The following is a 25,090-nucleotide window of genomic DNA, read 5'->3' as shown; positions in this document are numbered from 1 at the left end:
ATATGTTAGGAACTGCGATGGCAAATCATAGGGTAGTACGACACGATACGATATACTTTATTGTCCCCGTAAGGACATTTGTTCTGGACTCCGTCCTGCAGTTCCGCACACATGCACATATACAAACATAGTGGACATTAAGAGACATATCATCAGTCATACACCGTTTGAACAAACACAATACACAGACACACATACTGACAATGGCGACCAATTACGTGAAAGTAACCCAACCTTAACAATTCTGAAGATGCCTTTTGGTTTTTCCATTTTACTTGCTCCTCTAAACATTGTGTTCGTCACGCTTCTCTTACTCCTTTGTTACTTTCTTCCTGTTCTGTTACGCTCAGTTTTTTTCCCGTGTGTTTCTATCGAAAGACTCTTCACTCTGTTTCCACTTTCGCTCAAACCCTTGGGGATTTATCTTTACCGGCAGTTTCAGAGCAATTGATTACACCACACTCCTCCTCACCATTTCTCTTTCCCTGTCTGAGCCCAAAACACGCACACATACTCTCATCTCTAGTCCTGCCTCACTGTTCTCTGGACTGTTCCACACGTATCACTGCCTTTGCAGCAAAGAGAAGGGAGCCATGTGGCGGATGTATTCACACACAAATATACCGACACCTACACACACAGGGGCTGATGCTCTGTTTTTGCCTATTTGCACAAAGGACAAATCCTGAGAGACAGGAGGTCCAATCTCTGAGAACAGAGGAGCATTCAAGAGAACACACGCACACTGACATCCTTTCCATTTCTTCTCTCACCCACTCTGCCTCTCTTTCTCCCTCTCTCCTCTCTCTCCCTCTTTCCCTCAGATGCGCACACACACACACACACACACACACGCATACACACATGCAAAGGCAGACCCCCCTCTCACACAGGAGTAGATCGAGAGCAGTGAAGAGCAGAAGGAGCAGGGTGGCAGGAGTGAGGCAGGAGAGCTGTTGTTGATTGAACAAAGCCAGGAAAGGAGTGCGCAGTCCTGGAGAGAACAGCAGCTGTGAAATGCCTCGAAGGGAGCCTGCCAGCAACTCCTGCGGAGACCTGAAGGTAAGCTTCGTGCACCACTGATGGAGCAAAAGCAGAGGAAGATGAGAGACAGAGAGAGGATGGCAAAAGAAGGAAATGGGAGGTTTTTTAAAGCTGCTGATGCATGGTACAACTGTGGCTCCACGTCCAAGCTGCCTCCTCTCAATTTGTCTGTGGATGGCATCGCATGCTGTGATTGCATTATGTGTTTCATTACACATCCACAAATCCCATCTGGAGTGGCATAATATACAAAAGTGTGCATTATACTTGAAGGAAGATCAAAAACTAGAGCCAGGGAGATGAGGACAGAGAAGATTAGATACAACGCAAGACACTTCAGGAGAACGAGAGCAGGGAAAGGAAAGTGGTGATGGCTGGATTACCCTCCTCCATCGGCTGCAACCTGTATCACCACATCTCGCCTCCTTTTTGTCATGTGTCACTGCAGAGATCCATAGATCATCATCCATGCATCTACTTGCCCTCATGGCGGAGGCAGGGTAATCAAATCAACAATGGGTTTCTCTGAGCCTGTCAACACATGGGCACGCATACTCGTCCGACGCGCTATAGTTCTCTCAGTGCACTGCAGGAGTTTTACAAGCGCAGTAGCATCAGCGGGAGCAAACCCTGACTCTACATCTACAGTAGATGTGTGTGTTACTGTAAGTGTGTGGAGGAGGGGGTGCTGTACAACGCAGCACAGCATGTTGAACCTCTTACATGTTTCTATAGCATCAATACAAGCAGGAGATAAAGGGGATTCACAAAGTAGTGATGGCTGTTTGCAGGGTTTTCATTAATATTGTAGGGTACATCAAAAGCAATGAGAGAAAATCATGTATATTGATTCCCTTAGCACATCTCTCTGCGCTGAGGATTAGGGCTTCTTGCTTTAACGTAGGATGTACACTACGGTCTTCTCCGTATGTTCAGTGCACATCTCCACAGTTGTTGCTGTAAAACTTTGATGACATTGCAGTGGCCTTAGCAGCCACATTAATCCAGTGCAGGTTCCTCAATGCCGCTGTCCTTCCCTTGAATGCCTCATTAGGGAATGTGAACAGCGTCATGGCAGCGAAAAGACTCAATGATTATTTTTTAATCTCTGTTCTCTGGCACGACGTGGAGGAATAACAAGCCATATCCTCTCTCATGAATAACCACATTTTTGCATAATGGTACATTCTAGAAATCCTAGTCTGACAGGGTGTTTTTCATTGCAGGCTTTGCAGCATAACCTTCCAACACTTGTTCAGGCTACTTTTATAACTGTAAAGGACCCTGCTCACCGCTGGTTGAACGGTGATTGGCTATTTACAGAGTGTCGGGGGAAGTACATACTGTTTGGATATCATGGTTTTTGATGGATGGCCTTTTGGCCTTAATAACAGCACTATCTTTGTGGTTCCATTTGAGCCATGTGTACCTTGATGCCCTCCTGTTCGGTTCTAATCTATGTTGTGATCTCACTAACAAGTGGACAAAAGAGGTCAAAAGGTACAAGCTCTGCAGGATCTTAGGAGACTCTCAGAAGAGAAGACACTGTGAATAATTAATTGGATATGTTTATTTAGTCAGGACTGAGTCCCTCTATGGGATGTAGGCAAAGCTGTGTTCTTCAAGCTGATCAACACTTTCTGATACCGCAGCGGCGCATTCATGTCAAGGGCTTAGCCAGGCGTGAAGTTATTTTTTTTGTATTTTATACCCTGGAAAATGAGTATGTCAGTGTTGCAATAAACTAGAGTATTTTGCGTAAAGCTGCCTATAGACCTACATGAAGATGCCTAATTTATGCAGCTCTACATATATGTACATACTCTCCTTCAGTTCTAGTGCCTAAGTGTCCTTCTTTGAAAAAACATTGTGTATAATTCATAAGCCCTACAGTTTGTGATCTGTGTATGAATACAATACATCTCTTGGTATTTGGATAAAACAGAATAGCAGCATTCAATGCCCCACTCAATTAAATCAACCCTCAAGGATTCCCTCAGTTTATGCCCTCATTAATCTGTTACTGATGCATATTTAAGTAGCTGTGTCTACTGTATTTTACAAAGTCACCTGCCTGCTTGTGTACTAGATGTATGGTTTGTCCCACACTCTAATCAGGCAATGGCTTTACAATGAATGCATTTCTCCTAACACGTATGTTTGATACAGTGTACATGGAGGTGCTCCATTCAAATGCTGAACAAACAAATCTTCACCTTCTGTTTGGCAAACAGATGGGAGATTATCTCCTATACCAACACCAATGGACACCAGATTCACACACCTTAATAGTCCAACATTTAGATAAGAGATAAGGGCAGAATACAGCTCGCTGGCTCTGGGGGATTTTATGCAGCTGTCTTCTGTAAAAACATCAGAAAAAGTAAAAAAAAGAAAATAGAAAATGGCTGCTTGTTTTCAGGTCACCTTGCTTTTAGTGGTTGTCAGTGTGCTCATCTGCAACAATACTTTTCAGGGGAAGGAATATCATTGAGGAAACTATCGCGGGACCTGAGATACTTTGAAGAAAATACATGATAAAGATTACACATTGACAGTTTGGAAAAAGCTTTTCAGTATACAACTTCAACGTTTGCCCTGAAACATCTTGCTTGTGTTCTTATCTGTAAGAAGCGAGTTATTTGGGATGAATTGGAAGTTTTACATTGTCTCTTGCTGCAGGCTTAGCCAGTAGGGCTAAACCAGCCTGTATAATATTTTCATAAAGGAGGATCCCTCCTACTATTTATGAGAACCCCTTCTGTTATGCATGGCAGAGATGCAGTGATGTCCTGAGTCTAACTGATAAACATTCAGGTCAGGCCAGTTTAAACCACACAAGTTTATTGAGGGACAGGATCCATGCATTCATGTATGCACTGTAAGTATCACTATGTTAAATGCTAGCTGATATGGAAATTGTTTTGTTTGTTAAATTATTTAAAGACAAAAATACTACAGTCTCTTTAATTGGCCAGTATAATGAATGCCAATGAATATGATCTATTAATATTAAGGCCCTAGCCACACGGAAACGAAAACGAACCGAATTCGATATCAAAAAAGTCTTCCGTCCACACGCAATAGGCACCAGAAACGTGTCCTTCCACACGAGACCGCTCAACCCGCTGGAGACGCTGTAGTACATATGCCGGGCCTGTAAGTGGCGCTGTACTTCCACCACAAAATACACCAAAAGCAGCGAAGAAGACTTCCCGGGAATGGTTGCCATGGTTGCCCTTCTGTTTATTCTCCGCGGTGGATTTAGCAGCAGAGGTGGGGAGAGAGGCAGGGGCCAGGCCTCTGGTTCTTTCTCTTTTTCTCCCTGCCCGAGGCAAGCGTGTGCTCCTGCAGTAAATCTCTCCGGTAGTCCACCAGCAGATGAAAAACACCCACCTCTTCGCCTCTTCCAAGGGACGAGGGGACCGTGCAGCAGAGTTGCCTTTAGAACTTTTTTCTGCCGGTCAACATGTCCGTTAAAGTTTAAATCTTCCGGACAAAATTAGAAAAGTGCCGGTTAAAGGTCTTCTTGGTTGTTTATTGAGCTTTATAACAAATGAATAACGACGGACATCTCTTTTCCTCCCCTTCTCCTGACAGCCTGTCAGTATTTCCGTTATCAGGAAATGGATCGTATAGATCGTAATCACAGAGTCGTTTGGCCCCCCAGAGCGTTGCGTCCGCAGATCTACCCAGCTTGGGACCCGTTATCGTTACCGGTATCCGCGTTTCCCTGTCGGCCTTGTGTGGCCGAACAGTCTATAAGATAGAGAACTGTAGCTGATACAACCCGTTTCGTCACTGTGTGGCTAGGGCCTAATGCACATAGCGCCGGCAGCTCAGCTAAATGCACAATACATTACATTTACATTACATGTCACTTGTTAGACGCTTTTATCCAAAGCGACTTACATACTCAATACTGTGGGCAATCCCCACAGGAGCAATTTGGGGTGAAGTGTCTCAGGGACACAACAACATGCTGACTGCAGTGGGATTTGAACCTGTGACCCCCTGATCCCAACACCAGGGCTCTATCCACTGCGCCACATGCCTCAGTATTCAAATGGCTTTTTAGCATCACAGACAATGCAAATAAAGTACATTCATTATGCATACAATTAATGCTGAGGATTTAAAAAACATTCACATTGCTTATGACTGGGGTATCATTAAGATGTAAGAAGCAAACACTTTCAGGTTTCCACTACATCTGGAGGTATTCTTCTTCTTTCTTTTTTTTGCATGGTTTACATAAGCATCTACGGAGCGTAAGCATTTGTCACCCAGGGGAAGCACATCTCCATGAATTTGCAGCTCATTAACACGGGCAGAGGAGGGAAATACCGTATGGTAAACAGGGTCTGTGAAGTGACAGCATGGAGTTTTTTGTATTCGACACGCTTCTTTTAACGATTAAATTAAATTAAAAATCCACCAACTTCCTTCAAATGTATATTTATTCTCACCATGATCCACTGCTGGCATGGGATGTTTAAGCTTGTGACTATAGCACACCTTGGGGGACTGTACTTATAGCCATATAAGCTGGTCTAAGGATTTTTATAGGGTCGTGATCTAATATCATTGTGACTTGGTTATGTGATGACTATAGAGAAGGAGGCTCCTCAAAGGGACATGCAGGGGGACACAGTGAAGCATGTCAGGAATACAAATTAAGACCATTTGACCTTTGGCTCCTCCAGCATTCACCATGCATTGTCTTGTTCTGCAGCCCCGCCCCAACCGGCTCATTGTCTCCCACTCTGTCAACTTCCCCTGCTCCCCTGTCCTCTACAGTAAGGTGAGGCCTAGGGTTAATGAACCATATGTAGAATAGTAGCATCATGTTCGATGCAGAGAAGTGGTTTGGATTTAAAAACAATTATCAGATTTATTTTGATATAAAAATGACATTCTAAATGTTTATTTTGCTCAGTAATCATCCGTTTCTAAGACGGAGCGGTGGCATAGGAAATCTCGGATCAAACGCAATGAATCCCCCATCAAGAGCCTGACAGAAACGCCTGATAAGAAGACGTATCAAGGTGTTAGGGAGCATGCCCAGCCACCCAACATCACACATCTCACGTCTCTAACCCCCCGTCTCTTTCCACCACATCTCCAGGCGTGCCTGGTTGAAGAGGGTGTCATTTGGCTCCGGTAGGTGTTGGGTTTTAATCCCATCCAAGTTCCACTCAGCAGCAATGTGAAATATTGGCCATCACTTGATTTTTGTTTTTGTAATACTCATCTTATTGGAATCAGATCTGAAGCAACGGAAAAGTTATTCTTGTCTTCAACAACTGTAATTTATTTTCGAAGGGGGTGTGTGTGTGTGTGTGTGTGTGTGTGTGTGTGTGTGTGTGTGTGTGTGTGTGTGTGTGTGTGTGTGTGTGTGTGTGTGTGTGTGTGTGTGTGTGTGTGTGTGTGTGTGTGTGTGTGTGTGTGAGAGAGAGGAAGAGAGTTGGACATGTCATTAGGGAAATTGTTTCTCCAGTGTGAGTAGGACGTCTCGGTGCAGCAGTGTCACTCCAGAGAAGGTCATCCATGAGAAGGACACAACTGGATACACTCAGCTCACTATCGGGCATAATGGGAAAAGGGAGGGAGGGATGCTATGAAGTTTGTGTGTGTGTGTGTGTGTGGTTGTTTGCGTATGCGTGTGTGACTTTGCAAGGCCTGGAGCCAAACTAGCCGGGGACGTTTTTAGTCATTTGACCCGCCTGACCTCAAAGTGTCATAAGTGAGCACAGATAGGGATGAGGCCATGTTATTTCATGGGCCAATCTCAGCCTGAGACATTACCATGACAGGGACTGCAACCATGACTCTTTGCTTTCACTCAAGGGGAGGAGTGAAGGAGGTTTGGAAATAAAGGAAATAGAAAGTTCCAGTGTTTCCATGGCCAAGGAACAGAGGCAGCAGATAAGCCTGGACGAGTAGATCGGATCGGATGCAGTGATTTGGTAAATACTGTGCAGTTGCTGTATCAATACTCCTAAAGGCTGAGCTCTGCTACAACCCTTTCTCCCTCTTTTTCTCCCCCTCCCTTTCTTTTTATTTTGCCTATTTTTCTCAGTATTTCTCACTGCAGCACTGTATTTGATGAACTGACAGAAAACTGCAGACTCTGACCTCAACAATATTTGGATGAGTGCTCACCAATAGTCATATTTGTATTGTAAAATGGGGGGATACTGCTGAGTTTGCAACACCCGACTGCCATTTGTAACCCTGTCATGCCCAGTGGCAGGTTAACAACCCATAAGATGAACTGTCAAAAAACATACGCAATATATTCAGGTCAGATCCTGGTAATAAAAGGGTTTTCTGAAACTTAAAAATACAAGATACATATATAAAAAATGATTGACTTTCAAAGATACGCAGCAGCATTTGCAAAACAAGCACGTCTGTGCAAATTTCAAACATGAAACAGTGTTCCTCCGCAGATTAGAAAAGCAAATGGATTGCCTCCCGTATAATGGTAACAGAAAAGTAATTCAGAGAATTAAACTGTTTACAATTATGTTAATCAAGGGAGAAGTATAATTCAGGTAGTTACAGTAATCTGTTGCAGGGGTTTCATTTGGGCAGTGGTGATTAATATTGATAAAAACCTTCCCTTCGCTCAGCTCAAAGCCAGTTGTTACCAGAGAACTGCACACAAAGCTGACAACACAAGTTCTGAAATGTTGAAAATTGAATAATGAAGCGAGTGCTATTCAGTACAGGCCCTAGGGTAAAATTATAGAGCTTGCTACTGTTTAGACGGAAAAGAGGTACAATTCGCTGTGCTCGGTGCAGATTATTGTTTACAGCTCACAGCGTCAGCACATGAGCAGAATACATGTCTCGTAGATATCCCTGAGGAAGCAAGTTCAATGGTTTACTCGTACCCCTTTAGCTTCAAGCACAACAGATGAGTGCTCTTGTTATCAGGACACAAACACAATTCAACCGAAGCATCCTGTCACTCTCCCAGTAACAAGATAAATACTTGTTACCCTCTTAAAGCGCTAAGATAAAACAACCCGGCTGGTATCCATGTTCGAACACCTCTCATTTGGGCTCGCTGAAAACGCTGCTGCGAACAGACACCGCAATCACAGCCTCGCTGAAAATACATGCAGGTCTGGAGTTCACAAATCTCCAGGGAGCATGTTTAATTCATGAGAGAACCTAAAATGAGTCAGAAAGCAAGACCTCACAAACCCTTTTAATGTATTCAGTGAGGTTTTTCAGAGGCTTTGTGTGCGTGTCCCGCGCCTCTGCTGTCCGTCTGTCCGTAATTTCCCTTCTCAGATGCCTGTCACGTCACTCTGCCCTTTGCTTTGGGCCATCAGTGTCAACACTACATTCCTGTGTGGATCTGATTTGTGACGTGATCCTCTCACTTTCTTCATGCTCGCTTTTGCATTTCCCAGCTCGACTTGTCAGCGTTCAAACAGAGGAACATCAAAGACAGATGACAAAGAAATGTCAAATGATGTTATTAAGGTCAGGAACAGGCAAGACAAGTCATTTACCTATGTTCCTTTGCTTGGTTGCTTACAAGGCCCTTTGTATACCTAGTTCTTTTAGTAAATTAAAAGTTATTGATTTTCAAATGACACCCAGGGGCTCTATAACTTAATTGCCTCTTGTGGAGCTCCAAAGGTGTTGTATGATTGCTGCTAAAATTAGGGCTTTATCTGAGTTCCCCTCCAACACACTCACACCCCCCACCCACCCATTGCATTGGCTGTTATTAAATCCCACATCATCCAGGAGACATTAAAAGTGTTGCATTACTACTTCTCCTGTCACGCTGGACCTGAAATAACAGATGTTTAAAAATACCCGTTTTGACATACAACTCAGAAGCAGAGAAAAACTATTTTTTAAAATCACATCACATAAAGCGTAGACTGTCAGCACATCACCTAGTTGCTCCAGTGGAGCTAAAAACAACCACAAAAGATAATATGTACACTTATTTTATATTAGACTAAATGTAAAGTACCAGGAGCGACTGGACTTTCTGTCACAGTGTTTATTTCTCTGTCTACATCTGATTACACAAAGCATCATTGCCTCTGATCTGAAGATTGGTGTGGTTATGGTGGAGCAGCATGTGAGCAGTGTGTTTGTATAAACAGTAGAGAGTTGTGTTTGTGTATGCATCGCGTGTGGGCACATCTTTCCATTAGTCATAGATGGCACAACTGGCGATGCTGGCAATGACGAGCCTGCTCTTTGGGAAAATTACTCTCTTAAAAACACTGCAGCTGAGCCTGCCTTATTGTACAGGCAAATTAGTGAACAGTGGACAATGGCTCATCTCCCATGAGGTGTTAACAGCTAATCCTCTCTCACATCTTCCAGCAGTAAAGTGCTGCACTGGTGACATCTTAATAATAATCATAATGCTAAAGATTACTTTGTTTATATAGTACCTTTCATACCAGGGTTACAAAGTTCTTCACATACAGAAATAATAATAAAACAACACATATAATCCCCTCCCCCTTACTCACCAAATGGATTGTCTCTCTTATGGCTCATCATTAGCATTTGATTATAAACTGTAACTATGAAAATATATAAATCATTCTTTAGTTGCGACAAAAAAACAAGTTATACATTGAAATGATCAGTCTACAGACCGAATAGCTGTGAGGTTATGCTTAAGAACAATGATGCTTTGACTTAACCACTAACATTAGCAAGCTAGCATGCTCACAATGGCAAAACTAGAATGTTGATGTTTAGCAGGTACAATGTTTACCATGTTCACCGTCTTTGTTGGTAACAATTAGGGTTTTAACTACAGTAGCACTATACACAAAGTACAGATGATGGTTTTGTTATTTAATGGGCATTACATGTGTTGGACAAACAGAATTGTTTAGCTGTTAATGGAACAAGATGAAATATCAAGGGATCAAGGTTCTTACAAATAACCATCAGGGGACCTTGAAGGACCTTTGCAGTATATTTCAGTCCGTGCCACAAATGTCAAACTAATGATGAATCAATCCAGAGTAAAAGTGAGATGGATCATAGAAGTCAGAAGGGGTCATCCTCTTAAAGCCGTGAATGCTTGTACAAAGGTTTATTATGACAGTTCATGTTAAAGTTCTCTTGATGTTTCAGTCTGGAGAAACTGCAACACCAACAGATCAACTTGATAAGAAGCTGAATCTGAAGGAGTCTTTCATTAATTATTGTTTTTTATAGTCATGACACAATTGCTGTTGTGGGAGAATTGAACCAGTTTCACTGGAAGTAGAGTAAAAGAAGTCGCTGAAAGTAAAAGTCTGAAATGTTGAATTAATGACATCAATGAATGGAAATACAACACACTATGAGAATATGGATAATATCCTGTATCGAAGCTCTTGTTATAACTGATATAGGTTCTGAAGGAAATTGTGTGGATTTTATATTACAAAATACAGAAAAATAATATAAATGTTTGAATTCCTCAAAATGTAAATCTTTCACTGAGCAGAGGCTTGGGAATTGTCCATTTATTTTATTTCAAAAATATTATTAGTAGCTTTCAGCTACTTCCCCTGTTGTAACTTTACTGTACATGACTTTACGTGACTATTAACACAAAATATTACAGCAAATACAAAATGTAAAACCTTTCTTTCTTGACTTTTTCAAAACTAATAGTTGAAAGTACCTTTCTATTGGCTCCTTTGCGTTCTAATTACAGTACACTTGTTAGCAAATATTGACATATTGAAAAAGTCAATCGATTTAAATGACAGGTAGAAAATAATATGCCTGAAAGGGTTGCACTTCATCAACACAACATTGTTGTGCATTGTCCCTCTTCAAATAAACGATTAAATGAAATTAAATGTTAGTGAGACATAATGTGATTTTCAAAGAGGAGGTATAATCCAATAGCTAATTGGTGGAAAGTTGAAAAGTCAAATGGATACAGCGTTTTTAAGTGCTCTGAGGGCAAGCTTTGACCTTTTTTATATAGTGTATTGATTAATTATAATGTTGCTGATGAAATAATTTAGGCTTATTGTGCTGCTGCAAATTCCAACTAAATAAACACAAGGTCTTCAGACTGGTTTTGTTAAGAGCCCGAAATAATTTGTCTATCGTACGTGTTCATGTCTTACAGGTGTTGAGCTTCAGCTGAGGATGTCAGGAGGTTCTCGAGTCCTCATGGACCACAACATGGAGATAGGAGTAACACCTGCGCAGGTATAATGCACACTCACTACATGGTCAAACACTGTACTGATCCCAACGGTCTCACCACAGCGGATAGAGAGAGTGTGAGGGATGAGAGAAAGAGGGGGCATGTGGATGGGAGCACATAGAGGAAAAAAAGGATTGGAGAATATATAGAGAGATGGGAATTATCAGTAGAGACAGATGGATGTGTGTAAGTAAGGAAAACAGACTGGCTTCCACGGACAAAGTCAAGGATAAAAAGGCTGTTTAACATAAAGTAGATATCCAGTATACTTACTTTATAGATTAAGTAAGCAAACACATACAATATCAAGCCTCTTAATGTATTACCAAACCTGTTTCTTTAGCTCACCTAAATATAGAGCACAGTTTACTTGGAGGATAGGAGGAAAAGACACCCCACTCACTCCCATTAACAGATGGTGGAGTTGCACTGGTTATCTGTCCTGATTCCCCAGCTGATTGCAACTAATGCTGTCTACCCAAGCGCAGCTAGAAAGGCTCAATGGCAGACAACACCCACCACTTACTTCTGCCATTCAGGGAGAATTAATGAATTTGTTTATTGGCCATCCCCCCCACACACCGTATTGACTACAAAGGCCAAAGATTGGTCGCCAGTGCTGGTGACAGCTTCATCCATCATTCAATTAGCCACATCCTAAAGTGTAGAAATGAATGGGCCTCCTTAAGCGGTCTTTCATTTAAAAGCAATGAAGTAGTGAATAAAAACAATTTGGAAAAAACAGTAACTACGTACATTAACTGATGTGGAGAATTTCACTTGGACAAATGGTGGCCTGATTGGGGTCTACATCTATATGTGCTCCAATATCCCTAAGCGCAGTTGGTAAGAAGTGCACTGGTTGAAATGTGGTAAATGCATCATCACCCAGAGACTAATTGCGATGCCGGTCAATAGGCATTGTCTTTCAATTCTTCTTTGTCAAAACGTTCCACCAACTGGGTTCACTTTAAATCAATACCTGACAACTCAATACTGCACACCTAGGCCTGACTGGTGGTGCGTGAAGAAAGGAGAGCAGTGAAACAGCACCTAACATCTCCCAAAACAACACTCTGCAATCGAAGGGACTGCAAGGATACCGTAGTGCTTTATGTCCTTCCCAGGATGAACTGTGACAGTGATGGTTCTGATAGAGCTGTCAGTGTAACAGCAATAAGACACAGCTTTTTCCTGGTGATGTGCATGACTCTAGAGAGATATGAATCCCAGGTGTCGTCTCAAAAGTGTGGGATTCAGAGGGCACAGGAGCTGGTTTCTTTCCTCCACACAAAGCATTTCAATGATCAGCTCATATTGGAAGGTGTCAGTGTGCTGCCAACATGTCCTCGGTCTGTTCAAAATGTGCATTGAAACTTTGCTCGCTGTATTTATTTGTCTGTTAAAGGCTTTTATCAGAATGAAACCAAAAGAGACTTCATTGTCGGGCTGTGCGGCCGTCATTGATTTTCAAAACCCTTCAACATACAACATCAGAATACTGCCTGTATGTGCATGAAAGCAGATTTCTAGATTGAGTTCAATGTGATTGCCCGGGCATATGCCACTCTTTTTGATGATGCCATAAGGGGCTGTCGGGGAAGGATGGAGGATCTGTTCCTATCCAGGCTTGCCAATGTCCCATAGGGTGTGAGGGGAGGGAACACAGGGGACGAGGAGTGAGACAGGGCACAGCTGTGGAGCCAGATCGCGTCACTGGAGCTGGGCCAACATAGACAAAAGACCTGGATGTCCTTGTGTTCCTGTTGTACCCTTACTCTCCTTTTCTCCCGCTGCATACAGTGACACCTACAATGTCATTGAGGAGTAGCACGTCGCAGTTACTTTATAGCAGCTCTTAATTTTATTTGCCATCCTGCCAGCAGCACGGAAAAGTGTGGTTTTGCAAAGGCTGGAAGGAAATCTCATTAAATATGTTAACACTGACATCCTCCAGCACAAACTCAATATGGCCTTAGAGAACATATGAATGAAAAGAAATCAAAGTGGGTACTGTAAAGCACACCCATGTGGAGAAAACCTTAGATCGCTACAGCCTTCACTCCCTCTTTTGTTGTGTCTCTGTGTGCGTGCTTTCTTTCACTTGCCTTCTTCCCCTCACTTAGCCTGTCTTTCTCTTTCTCTTCTAGGTGAAGAAGCTCCCTAAACACATGCGGGATGCTCAGATCTCTACAGAGAGAACACATTTGATTTCTGACCCTGCTAGGAAGCCACGTCAGCGATACGTGCAGAAGGATGGCAAATGCAACGTTCATCACGGAAATGTGCAAGAGACCTACCGATACCTTAGTGACTTGTTCACTACACTGGTGGACCTACGCTGGCGTCTTAGTCTCTTCATTTTCACCTTGGTTTATATAGTCAACTGGCTTTTCTTTGGCTTTCTATGGTGGCTGATAGCGCTTATTCGAGGGGATCTGGTGCATGGTGATGAGGACGACTGGACCCCCTGTGTGGAAAACCTCAACAGTTTTGTCTCAGCCTTCCTCTTCTCCATTGAAACAGAGACCACCATTGGGTATGGTTATCGTGTAATCACAGAAAAATGCCCTGAGGGTATCATACTGCTTTTGGTGCAGGCCATCTTGGGTTCTATTGTTAACGCCATGATGGTGGGCTGCATGTTTGTCAAGATTTCACAGCCAAAGAACCGCGCCGAGACCCTCATGTTCTCGCACAAAGCTGTCATATCGGTGCGTGACAATAAGATGTGCCTGATGTTTCGGGTGGGGGACTTGAGGAACTCTCACATCGTGGAGGCATCGATCAGAGCGAAGCTGATCCGCTCGCAGCAGACCAAGGAGGGGGAGTTCATCCCGCTCAACCAGACTGACATCAACATTGGATTTGACACGGGAGACGACCGGCTGTTCCTGGTGTCGCCTCTTATCATCTCTCACGAGATCAACGAGAAGAGCCCTTTCTGGGAGATGACACTGGCGCAAATGGAAAAGGAGGAGTTTGAGATCGTCGTTATCCTTGAGGGCATGGTGGAGGCCACAGGTATGATGGGGGGATGATAAAGGGAAGACATATGGGGGCAATGGGGAATGGATCAGGGAAAGGGTAGAGGGAATAAGGTTGAATGGGAAGACATATAGAGGATGTCTTAATGCAGGGGTTCCCAAAGTGGGGGTCGCGAGATGATTACAAAATAAAAATGGAAAATGTAAAAAAAAAAATTATAAAAAAAAATTGGATTAATTTTTTTATAATTTGTTTTAAAATTATTATTAATAATAACGATTGCATAGACATTTTCAGGGTCGGACCAGCCATCTGTATAATTTCCCCGCAACAACGCTCCCCCTTTGACAATCCACTAGCGCAGGGGTTCCCAAAGTGGGGGTCGCGAGACCCCGAGTGAGGGTCGCGAGATGATTACAAAATAAAAATGGAAATTAAAAAAAAAAAAAAAAAGTGATTAATTTTTAATTTTTATTAATAATAACGATTGCATAGACATTTTCAGGGGCGGACTAGCCATCTGTATAATTTCCCCGCAACGAGGCTCCCCCTTTGACAAGCGCAGTGTTTCTCAAACTTTTTCATACGGTTTTTCATGATAGCGTGTGCAGCGGTCTGCTTGCGCACAGATCCGGAGTTTGTGAGAGAGCCGGCTTCAGTCAATTTCTCTTCAAAATATAATTGATTGCCAGCCTCCCTTGTCCCTGGCAAATCAGTTACGTTGGTAACGTAACTGATTTCTTCTAATGTGCCTGCCTGCATCTGGCGCTGAGTTGCCATATTCCATTCATGAACCACTTCCTGATATCCATTGTTGCAGATAAATATAAATGATAATAGCCAAACTAACCTAGCAAGAGTAAACTGACAGGCTGCTGTGCCGCATCTCACTCAAAAACCCACACGACTCAACACAGCGAAAAACCAGTCTCGCGCTCAGGCAGCCTTTCATTCGGAATTTCATTCAGAATTTCATAGCAAAATAAAAAATATATATTAAACTAATCTTTCAACATAGTTTAAAACAAAAATAAATATTAGGACAGAGCCCTACAAATAACAACCATAAACATAATAATAAAACAATTAAAATGTTGTATTCAGCCCTGATTAAAACTACCCCCCCCCCCCCACCCCCCACCCGTCGACAGGGGGTCGCCAGTCTCTGTTACTGTTATTTTGGGGGTCGCGGGCTGAAAAGTTTGGGAACCCCTGTGTTAATGGATAGAGACAGGTATTGATGACATGTTTGATACAGGAAGTAAGCTGAGTGGGAGGGATGGTAAGATAGATCAATGGATGGAAAGAGAGAAAGAAGAGGCTCACATGGAGGGGTGAATTGTTCAAAGAGGCGGGGGAGGGCAAGAGGGAGTACCTGTAAGTGCTGCAAATTGCTAACGATTTTACTAATGTACTGGATGGAAAGACAGGGAAACTAACTACCGATAATACACTCAAAATGAGACATAAACCGTAATGCAGTCCACTTTGAAGTAACATTTAATGTGGATTTTATTACTTGAATGATTTCATAACAGCTGGCAAATATTTTGATCAATGTGGCAATTGTTTTTTCCTCACTCCTTCAACTGCAGTCTTCATCAGTATAATCTTGTCCACACATTTTAAGGTTTATTTTAGGACTATTGAAAGCTTGTCACACCACACATGCCTTGCCTTTGTACTCACTGCAGAGCCTGCACTTCCACTGTTACTATACTTCAAGGTTATGTCTTGTTTATTTTTAAATGTATGAAGTGAAGAAACGCACATTGCTGGTCTATACAGTATGTTTTGAGTAAAAAAGCTGTCCTAAAAATAGTTCCAGGCATTTAGAAGGCAGACATGGCCAGGTGTGTCTGTAAAGTTCCACAAAGCTCCCATTTACAGTCGTGAGAGGTAGCTATCAAAATGAGATAAAAGCAGATTGTAATGTTCAAGTTTTATCCAATGGGTTTATCAAAAACACACAATCTCTGATAGAAGCAAGTGTTTTGCCATGTTTGCAAACCATTGTCATTCGTAATTATAATGATATTGATACAGAAACCCTACAACATAATGGACCACAGCTAGCTGTTAATGGGCCGTTCTGATGTGTTTACAGCGGGATGTTGGCTAAATGCAGCATTGTTTATATGCCTGAGCTTCATTGTTTACTGTTATTGTTGAAAGACTAATTACAATCCTCTCATTTGAAATACAATGCATTATGCATGTTAGTCATTTGCTTTATTGGTGTTCATCATCCTTTGAGTCAGTAAATGAAACACACTGGTTGTTAAGGTGTGTTTAGTCTTGTGCACACAGTTGTTTTTTAGAAGACACGTACAATCCACAGAGCTCCCTAATGCAATCAGGCATGGCTTCGCAAGCATCTGAACATTTATTTTGTGTTATTTATTACATATTTGTTCTTCCTCCTAATCACCAGTAGTCCTCATGTTTAATGCTCATGCTGCTGGATACTTGAGTCATCGAAACGCCATTCGCGTCACCAGTGTAGACCATGACCTCATGCATGTCGTTACTGTGCTTGACCGCTAGGAAAAGGACTCACGTGAACATCTCATGCTCCATTTCCATAATTATCTTAATGAGGCATGTGTAACATGTCTAGCCTAAACCATTCCTCAATCACGGTTGATTTTAACAATTTTCCCATGTTTTGCCATGCTTTTACTTATACTTATACTATATGCAAAGTCAGGATAAAAGAGAAAATAAAAACCAGGTTTCTGGTTTGAAGCCTATATAAGTATTTACCATGTCTTTTTAATTGGTGTTTAAGGTCCTAAGGTTACTAACCTTCACATTTTTCGGCTGAATACGCACTCACCACTATTTTTAAAGTGATAAATAATGCATGTTTTTACTTATTGTCGGGTAATGTGAAATTTTGACCTGACCCAATAGGATAGCATATTAATATTTCAAATAATCGGCAGCAATGCCAGGGGAGAGATACACTACAAATATTATTTATTTTTTTATACGGAGAATAAATATTAATGGCTCATATCCAGCCAGTAATTATCTCGTAAAAAACTCAAATTGAGTTGGATTAAAATCAGTATCTGATAATGTTCCTGAATTGCTCAGGCTTTATAAACCCTCGAATAAAAACTGACTATTAAACACATGTATTTTACCACATCACGAGTGGGATGCTGTCAAAAAATTTGACAGATGAGTGGGAGGTGAAAAGGTTTCATGTATTTTTTTAAAGGCCAGCAGCTTATTTTCTCCGTTGACATCCAGAGTGTGGTTTAAGCTCAATTGTGAGTGAGGCTCTGGAAATCACATAGCATTTTCTTTCTCAAGTACTAATTTAGGGATAACAAACACTGAGATATAATTATAATTAAATAATAAACTATTTGATTAAACTGGATATAAATCAACCTAACCACCTGAGCCATATTTGTGGTAGTGTGCGTAAAATGTTAATTGTGCATATCATTCTCAGCCCTAATTTATATTCACTGGTGTGTATAACTTTGTACGGAAAATAAATTGAAAATGTCTGCAGGGCTGCCAACTCTTACTGAATTGTGAGACTTACACACATCTTTCGCAAACTTTCACTTTAAGCGTCCTTTATCTCATTATGTTAGACTTATTTCAGTAAGAATCAGACACTGCATGGCTAAGGTGCATAGAATAAAAGATACATACATCAAATTGTGCAAAAAATGGGTGCTGGTACAAACAAATTGGTGTATTTCTTTGTAATTGTCCGTTTGGAAAGAAAGAAAATACTCCCTCGGTACATGCTCAAGGGATACAATGTGCAAAAAGTTACAAAATGTGAAATATGGGAAATATTTTAGTATAAAATGTAATCACTAATCCATCCAAACATTTGTCTGTATCACTTAATCCCTCAAATCTGCCATTTATCGCTTCCACCTATTGTTTTCAAAACATTTATAAGAGTGAAATTACAAGAATTGGAAAATAATGGGATTAAAAGTGCCGTTTGCTGCCCCGTGGCTCAGTTAATGTTATCATTAAAAAATGAAGTTTTACTTTGAGAAGTGATCTTGTATTTATAAAATGTAAAAGTGGTTAGGCCTTTATTAGACGGAACTTTTTTTAAATGTACAGTAGTGTTAGAAGAAGCAACCCGACTATTTTCTCTGTTATCAAAGCTGCCTCTGAACATAATTTACAAGCAACAAGGTAACTAATTGCTTTTGGTAGCCCAAGGTTGTTCTAAAAAGTTAGTTGGCTAACAGTATAAAAGCATACTTTCAGCAGAATACTGAAAACAGATTCAAACTTGAATGTCATTGAGTGCCCTCGGTCCTCCCAGACTGTCCTTGTATTTATGGTAAGGACAGGTGTTCATAAACGGATTGCATGTCTCCACAAATCAAACTTGTCATGAGACAATCCATCAGCAGAAACTCGGTTTTCGGTAACTGAATGCATCAAGTTAGAGTTGCTACTGCTTAGGTCGCGTGCCAATTCTATGCTGAGTCAGCACAGGAAGCCTTAAGCTACAAAACATAAGGGCATACTACAACTAGTAAAGAGAAAGAAACCAAAACATGCCAAACACATTTCCATACAAGTATAACATATAATAGCTTTACTATTAAGCGTAGGTTGTGTTCTGTTACATATTATGACGTATAGGCATTGCCAGCCCAGTAAAAGGCTATAGGTGGATGTTTGTGTTGCCATGCAGTAAACCCTTTTGAAGTGCTACGAGGAGCAGCAGCAGTCAACATCTGCATTGACGTCCTGACATTATGATGTGCCAACATTGGTTAAGCAAAGTGTCACAAATAACATTAATGACAGGCTTTTTCCATGTTGATATACCAGTAAGCCAGCATGCACAGTAGCACAACCCCAATACCGACACACCTACATGGAAAGCAGCCATTATTTATGTGTATTCTTTCATATAAACACATGTATTACAGCTCAGAATGTGTGTTGTGAGAAAGTTGTGTTGGTAACAGAAAGTTGACTTGTGCATTTTTGTATTCTTAAAACCTAATGCTGATGCTTGTACATGCTTTTCCCAGTGTGTACCATGTGTGTGGTGGCTTACAGATGTTCTGACATTGAGGCACTTCTAAATGTGCCATGGGACCTGACAACCATACATTCATATTGCAATAAACAACTGTAGAAAAACCTCCGTGAGCATCTCCGCAATTCCACCGCCCTCACGTTAGCTTTGCGCTCAGTGTTAGTTGCCTGAAGCTTTGTTTATACATGTCGTGCAAGATACCACCATTCAAAACCGTGTTTTCCGAGGTAGTCGTGCTCCTTTTCACATTATATAATTGTGTAGTTGTTTAGAAGATGGGAACATTGGAGTGGAAGTGTTCTGGGCACAGGTATAGATTTAACGCAATAATTTGTCAAACTTACAGCCTGCCTAATGGTGTTTCTGTTCTACAGGTCTAGTGGAGTACCACAGTTAAAAATAATTAGTTTAGATAGCTTGTATTTCCAAATGACAGAAGTTGAAAGACTACAGGAGAAAAGGCAGTGCTGCTTTTTGTCTGCACAGCAGTTTGGTGTTTACATTTGAAACTTGAATGAAAACTTCCAGACATAAGTGCATTCACAAACTGCATTTTCAGAAAATGAAAGCAATACAATGGCACAAGTACACACAGTCCCAAGTATTCTGTAACCCATTTTAGTATACAATGGCTACTGCTCGTATTCCAACTGTCAATTCTTGAAGCACCCTGCTGCATACTCTTTTCAATTGAATGTTAAAAACACCAAAACATGTATATTTTAGAAAAGATGCAGGAGGAAAAACGTAATTCGCTGATCTGGCACTAAGAACCTAGCAGCACAGGAAAGCGGGACACATTACATTACAATATGTGGAACCTTTGGGAGTGAAAACCGAAAAGATTGTCTTCAAAAAATATGGATAGTCGGAACTAGTATTCCTAAGAGCTGTATCTGAAAAAAGTATTTGTGAGTTTCATATTGGAAGATGTGGGATTGTACTTATTTGTTTTTGCAGTGAATGATCCCTTAGGAAATTATCTAAATGTGGTTCAACATCAAATCAACCTTATTCCCGTGCATTAGCAACATACTGAAGCCATGAATGTGATGACTTTCAGGAACCCTGTTCATTTAACATCTTGGAGTCTGAAGTCAATAGCGCTTGGACTATTGAAATGTGGATTAAACCTTGATAAACATGATCAAAATGCATGCTTTTGAATGCTAATAGGACATTATACTAAAAGAGCTTCACAAAGTAGAAGGGTTAAAACCAAGACATCAAACAATGTGCCAACACCCTTAATAGACACTATAGAAAATATATCTCATAGTGACAGAAAGACGCTATATTGTCTTTGATGACCCAGTGACAGAAATAACAAACATTTCACAAGTTAAATGTGGAAACTAGGCCACTCATTTCCACAGGGAAAGCTGAAGAAAAGGTGCAAAAGCCCCTCCTCTCACCGTGACATTGGACACCAAATCAATTTGGCTTCTTACTTACATCTATTTTAGAGCCCATTAAAGTTTGAAATTATTTGTGATGTAATGCATTTAGAAATAGACAAAGCATTATGTAACTAAGCAGCTGGGTGAATACCTACTGTATGGTGAGTCAGATGTTTAGAGTTAAAGTGATCCACCACCAAAACCCTTTTAAGCATGACAGTTCCTGATTACCTTCATAGCTGTGTAGCCAAAGATAACAACACACACTTCTTCTTTTTTTTTACAGCAGTGTACACATTTCTTTCAAATATTCAATTTGCATCTTATTTATTATGGCAATGTTGAATCCCCCAAAAACCTAGTGCCCTACCGCTAATGCTAATGAGATTGCCTCTGGTTACCACTAATCTGAAGATTCATATTGTAGTAACAATGGGCTAATTCCTGTTTGATTAATTATGTGTTTGTTTTTTGTACAACAAGCCATAAGTTGCATGGCAAACTTTCTGTATCTCAGGTTTACGTTGCCTTGCTCTGGCTAACAAAGGCTTACTGGGACATTTCATGTTATAAGTTTCACCTTATGCTGCAATAATGAACAAATGTACCACCTGTCTGACACGTACAAACCAAGGTGTTTTTACAAGTAGACCCTTGTGAATCATGGCAATATCAAGAAATGTAAGGCAAGGCAAGGCCAGGCCAGGCCAGGCCAGGCCAGGCCAGGCCAGGCCAGGCCAGGCAAGGCCAGGCCAGGCAAGGCAAGGCAAGGCAAGGCAAGGCAAGGCAAGGCAAGGCAAGGCAAGGCAAGGCAAGGCAAGGCAAGGCAAGTTTATTTATATAGCACCTTTCAACACAAAGCAATTCAAAGTGCTTTACAAAAAATGAAAGACATTCAGAAAATGGCATTTAAAATCAGTCATTAAAAAGAAAAGATAGTACAGTATCATTAACATTACAACAGAACAAGTCTTCCTCTCTTTCCATTTCTAAAGAAAGTTCAGTCGCGAGCCTTCCAAATGTGCTAATTATATCTCAGAAAATAAACACAGATCACTTTTATACTGTTGTGTGAGATTTTAGCAAAAACGTTATCAGCCAAACAGCTCGTACTTTCTTTACTTTCTTTTTAGATCAGTAAGTTTAGCGAAAACACTGTGTAGGTCTTGGCCTTTTCTGTCTACAGAGACTGTATAACCATTAATATTTTACTGATGCTGTCTCTCTTTCTGCTTCTCCTTCCAACTCTTTTCATCTGTGTGTGTGTTTGTTTGTTTGTATCCCTGTCCATTCTGATTGCATGTGGACACCTAAACCTATCCATACCTGTGACAGGGATGACATGTCAGGCACGAAGTTCCTACCTGGACACAGAGGTACTTTGGGGCTACCGCTTCACACCGGTGCTCTCCCTGGAGAAGGGCTTCTACGAAGTAGACTACAACAACTTCCACGAAATCTACGAGACCAACACCCCCACCTGCAGCGCTAAGGAGCTAGCTGCTAAGCTTCGGGAGGGGCCACTATTGCCTCAGCTCACGCTCTTCAGCCCTGAGCCCAAAATGCATACTTTTGACACCCTGGACAGCATGTCCGAAGGGGACCCACTCAGCCCGGATGAGGAAAAAGAGGAGAGAGATTCAGGGGGTGACAGAGGAGAGACTAATGGCTCAGCTGCTGCTTTGGAGGATCTGCCACTTGCTGATGGACTGCCTGACTGATGTGACAGTGCGGCCACATCAGCGAAAAAATCCAAGAGAGACTGGGCAAGAGGACAGGACAATATAATGCTTTATTTAGTCAATGGCCAGCTTGTTCCTTTGCAATGCTTGGAGATACAAGACATCCAGCCCCCGACTCATGCAATACTCCTCTACTAGAGTGTCAATCTATAGTATAGATTGGTTTTGTAGACACGTAAGTACATACACAGACACACACACGTGCAGTATCTATATCTACACTTAAAAGGTTGGTGGCTCAGATTGTCTTTTTATAATCGTAACGACCACTTACTGCTCTAACAGCTCAAGTTGTATAATGTGAACTTGAGTTGAAACTGGTAGCCATGACAGAGTACCATGGGCTTATTATGGATACTCGATTATTCTCATTTTAGAGTGTGTTGATTCAGCTTCATTTGAACAAAGCATCAGCCTCATAACTCAGCTAATGTGTCCGACAGTCCGCTTCTGAGTGACAATGGAACCTTGTTATTGACACTTTTTAAAATATGGAATATTATTATTTCCTTTCTCTGTCAGTGTTGTTATTATTCTGTGTCAGTTACCCAATTCACCCAGGGAAGAAATGTATGAGGCTCCTAGTTGCATTTGCATAAGAAAACATAGGAAATTGTTCTATAAAAGGCAATGTGCACTGGCAACCACTATCCACATGTTCTTTCTTTCTTCACACCTTCCCCGTGGTTGTACTGTCATAAATCCCCAATCATAGTGTGTCGGATTGTCTTTATAAAATACTGGGAGCGTGGACCTAAAATAAACCAGCTAGTACCTCATTTTATACTCATTTAAGGGTTTGAAATTAACAATAACATCTAGGCAAATGCTGGTACAAGCTGTAATGTTACTGACCGACTTTCAAAACATCTAGACTGGTTAAAGATGAAATATCACTTCCAGCTGCAGCAACTAAACCATTAATTCCAAGCCCTTTTCTTGGTATGTAAAGCACAATTCCCCATGAGGTATCTTCACACTGACCTGTCCACCTACCTAGCCCCCGCTTTAGGCTGGTGCATGTCAGCCCCTAGTTAAAAATGACATTCAGATGTAGATTGAAATATTTATATGAAAAACATCCATGCTCTACTGCTGTTTCAATTGTTCTGGATTTCTACACACCACAAACACATGAATATTTCAGATGCTCTTTAAGCAATATGAAATACATGATGTATGCTTTTGTTTGTTTTGTTTTTGTTTGAAATATTAAAAGATATCCAACCTTGATGCTTTTCAGCTACATGGAAGTTGAGTCTACTGAAGATAGGAACAGGTTTTCTTTCTAATCTCTCGAGTTTAGCATAATGGCTCATCAGCTGCAATATTTGCCTTTTCTGTAATTATTTCTTCTGAACTTCATCTCTAGTGCTCACCTTATGATTTGAAAAACACACACACACACACACACACACACACACACACACACACACACACACACACACACACACACACACACACACACACACACACACACACACACACACACACACACACACACACACACACACACACACACACACACACACACACACACACACACACACACACACGGCTCAATCTGCACTTGGCCCTGTTCCACCAACCGCCCCTGCATCTCTTGCTTGATATAGTTTTGCCCTTGTGATAAGGCAAACACTTTTCTTGCTAAGGCCATAGCCTACAATTTTTTTTTTATATTTCTCTAAAAAGGACACATGGCTTGCATGCATGAACCAACCCCTATGTGTCCCATTGCTGAGTAAGTTTAATACAGTAAGAAATACAGGGTATTTTCTAGGCATGCAAATTATGAGATTTCTATTATATATGATCAGATAATGTTTGAATAATAAATTATCATTTGTTGAAAGAAAAATTCCTGATTTAAAATCTCCCGCTCCCAAATTTAATATTAAATTGTTTTCTTTTACTTCTTACAGATGCTTGTCTAATCAATGTATTTATTTTCACTGTGACATTTCAGCATCTTATAATGTATTCCATTTGCTACACTATACTTTTGTCATTAGCGAGAGATCATCTTTCATTGCTGGAATGTCATCTGTTGTCTGTGTGTTCTCATGGGAATAAACATAATATGGCCGAAAGAACAACATGTTCCTGTTAGATAATGTGTTCATGCATGAGCGAATGTATGTGTATATGAGCGTGTATATTACCACGTGTGACGTTGCCATCAGCTGTAGTGTGACAAAATGAATGGCCATTTCTTAAGTGTCTTTTACATGAGCTACATAAAAAACTGGATTAGTTGTGTATCAAATCGTAAAAAAAAGACCTTTCATTATCAGCACAGAACAATCTTGTCTTGTACTGAAGCTCGAGGCAAAACCTGCTTCATGCATGCTAGCGGAGCAGATATGAGGGATAACATCAATAACTTTTTGCGCCCCCTTTCCTTGCTTAAATTTGAATTAATTATATAAAATGATACAGTGAACGCCTTTCAGAAGCAATCCCAAACCCTTCCTGTGCTAAACCACTGAAATCTAGCAATAGTTGCCCAAGCCTCTGAAGGAAAAATAACCGATGGTTTCTCGTGGATTAACATGATTGCGGATGCTGGAGTCCTCAGGAACTTCTACCAGCATCCCTGAGTCAGCGTTGTGTGTTGCGAGACTACAATCACACACACACACAC

General features: G+C 41.1%; 2 protein-coding genes across 2 annotated transcripts in view; one reads left to right on the top strand and one right to left on the bottom strand.

Moving 5' to 3' along the window:
- The window catches only part of LOC307036002 (ATP-sensitive inward rectifier potassium channel 1-like), a 52,390-nt gene that overhangs the window by 19,457 nt on the left and 7,843 nt on the right, over positions 1-25,090 (bottom strand). The window lies entirely within an intron of this gene.
- Positions 698-23,674, top strand: kcnj5 (potassium inwardly rectifying channel subfamily J member 5). Its single transcript, XM_079675929.1, has 4 exons — positions 698-1,062; positions 11,183-11,265; positions 13,414-14,287; positions 22,037-23,674. The coding sequence occupies exons 2-4, from the start codon at positions 11,203-11,205 to the stop codon at positions 22,420-22,422; spliced, it is 1,323 nt and encodes a 440-aa protein (XP_079532055.1). The 5' UTR covers positions 698-1,062; positions 11,183-11,202; the 3' UTR covers positions 22,423-23,674.

Source organism: Notothenia rossii, assembly GCF_949606895.1.
Source record: "Notothenia rossii genome assembly, chromosome: 4".
Taxonomy (NCBI): domain Eukaryota; kingdom Metazoa; phylum Chordata; class Actinopteri; order Perciformes; family Nototheniidae; genus Notothenia; species Notothenia rossii.
This window is presented reverse-complemented; position numbering and strand designations above follow the sequence as displayed.

Bases quoted from the DNA above. Each gene is read 5' to 3' on its own strand.
- kcnj5 (XM_079675929.1), top strand. From the start codon at position 11,203: ATGTCAGGAGGTTCTCGAGTCCTCATGGACCACAACATGGAGATAGGA. The intron at 11,266-13,413 runs GTATAATGCACA...TTTCTCTTCTAG, and splicing joins TAGGAGTAACACCTGCGCAG to GTGAAGAAGCTCCCTAAACA. The intron at 14,288-22,036 runs GTATGATGGGGG...TACCTGTGACAG, and splicing joins GGGCATGGTGGAGGCCACAG to GGATGACATGTCAGGCACGA.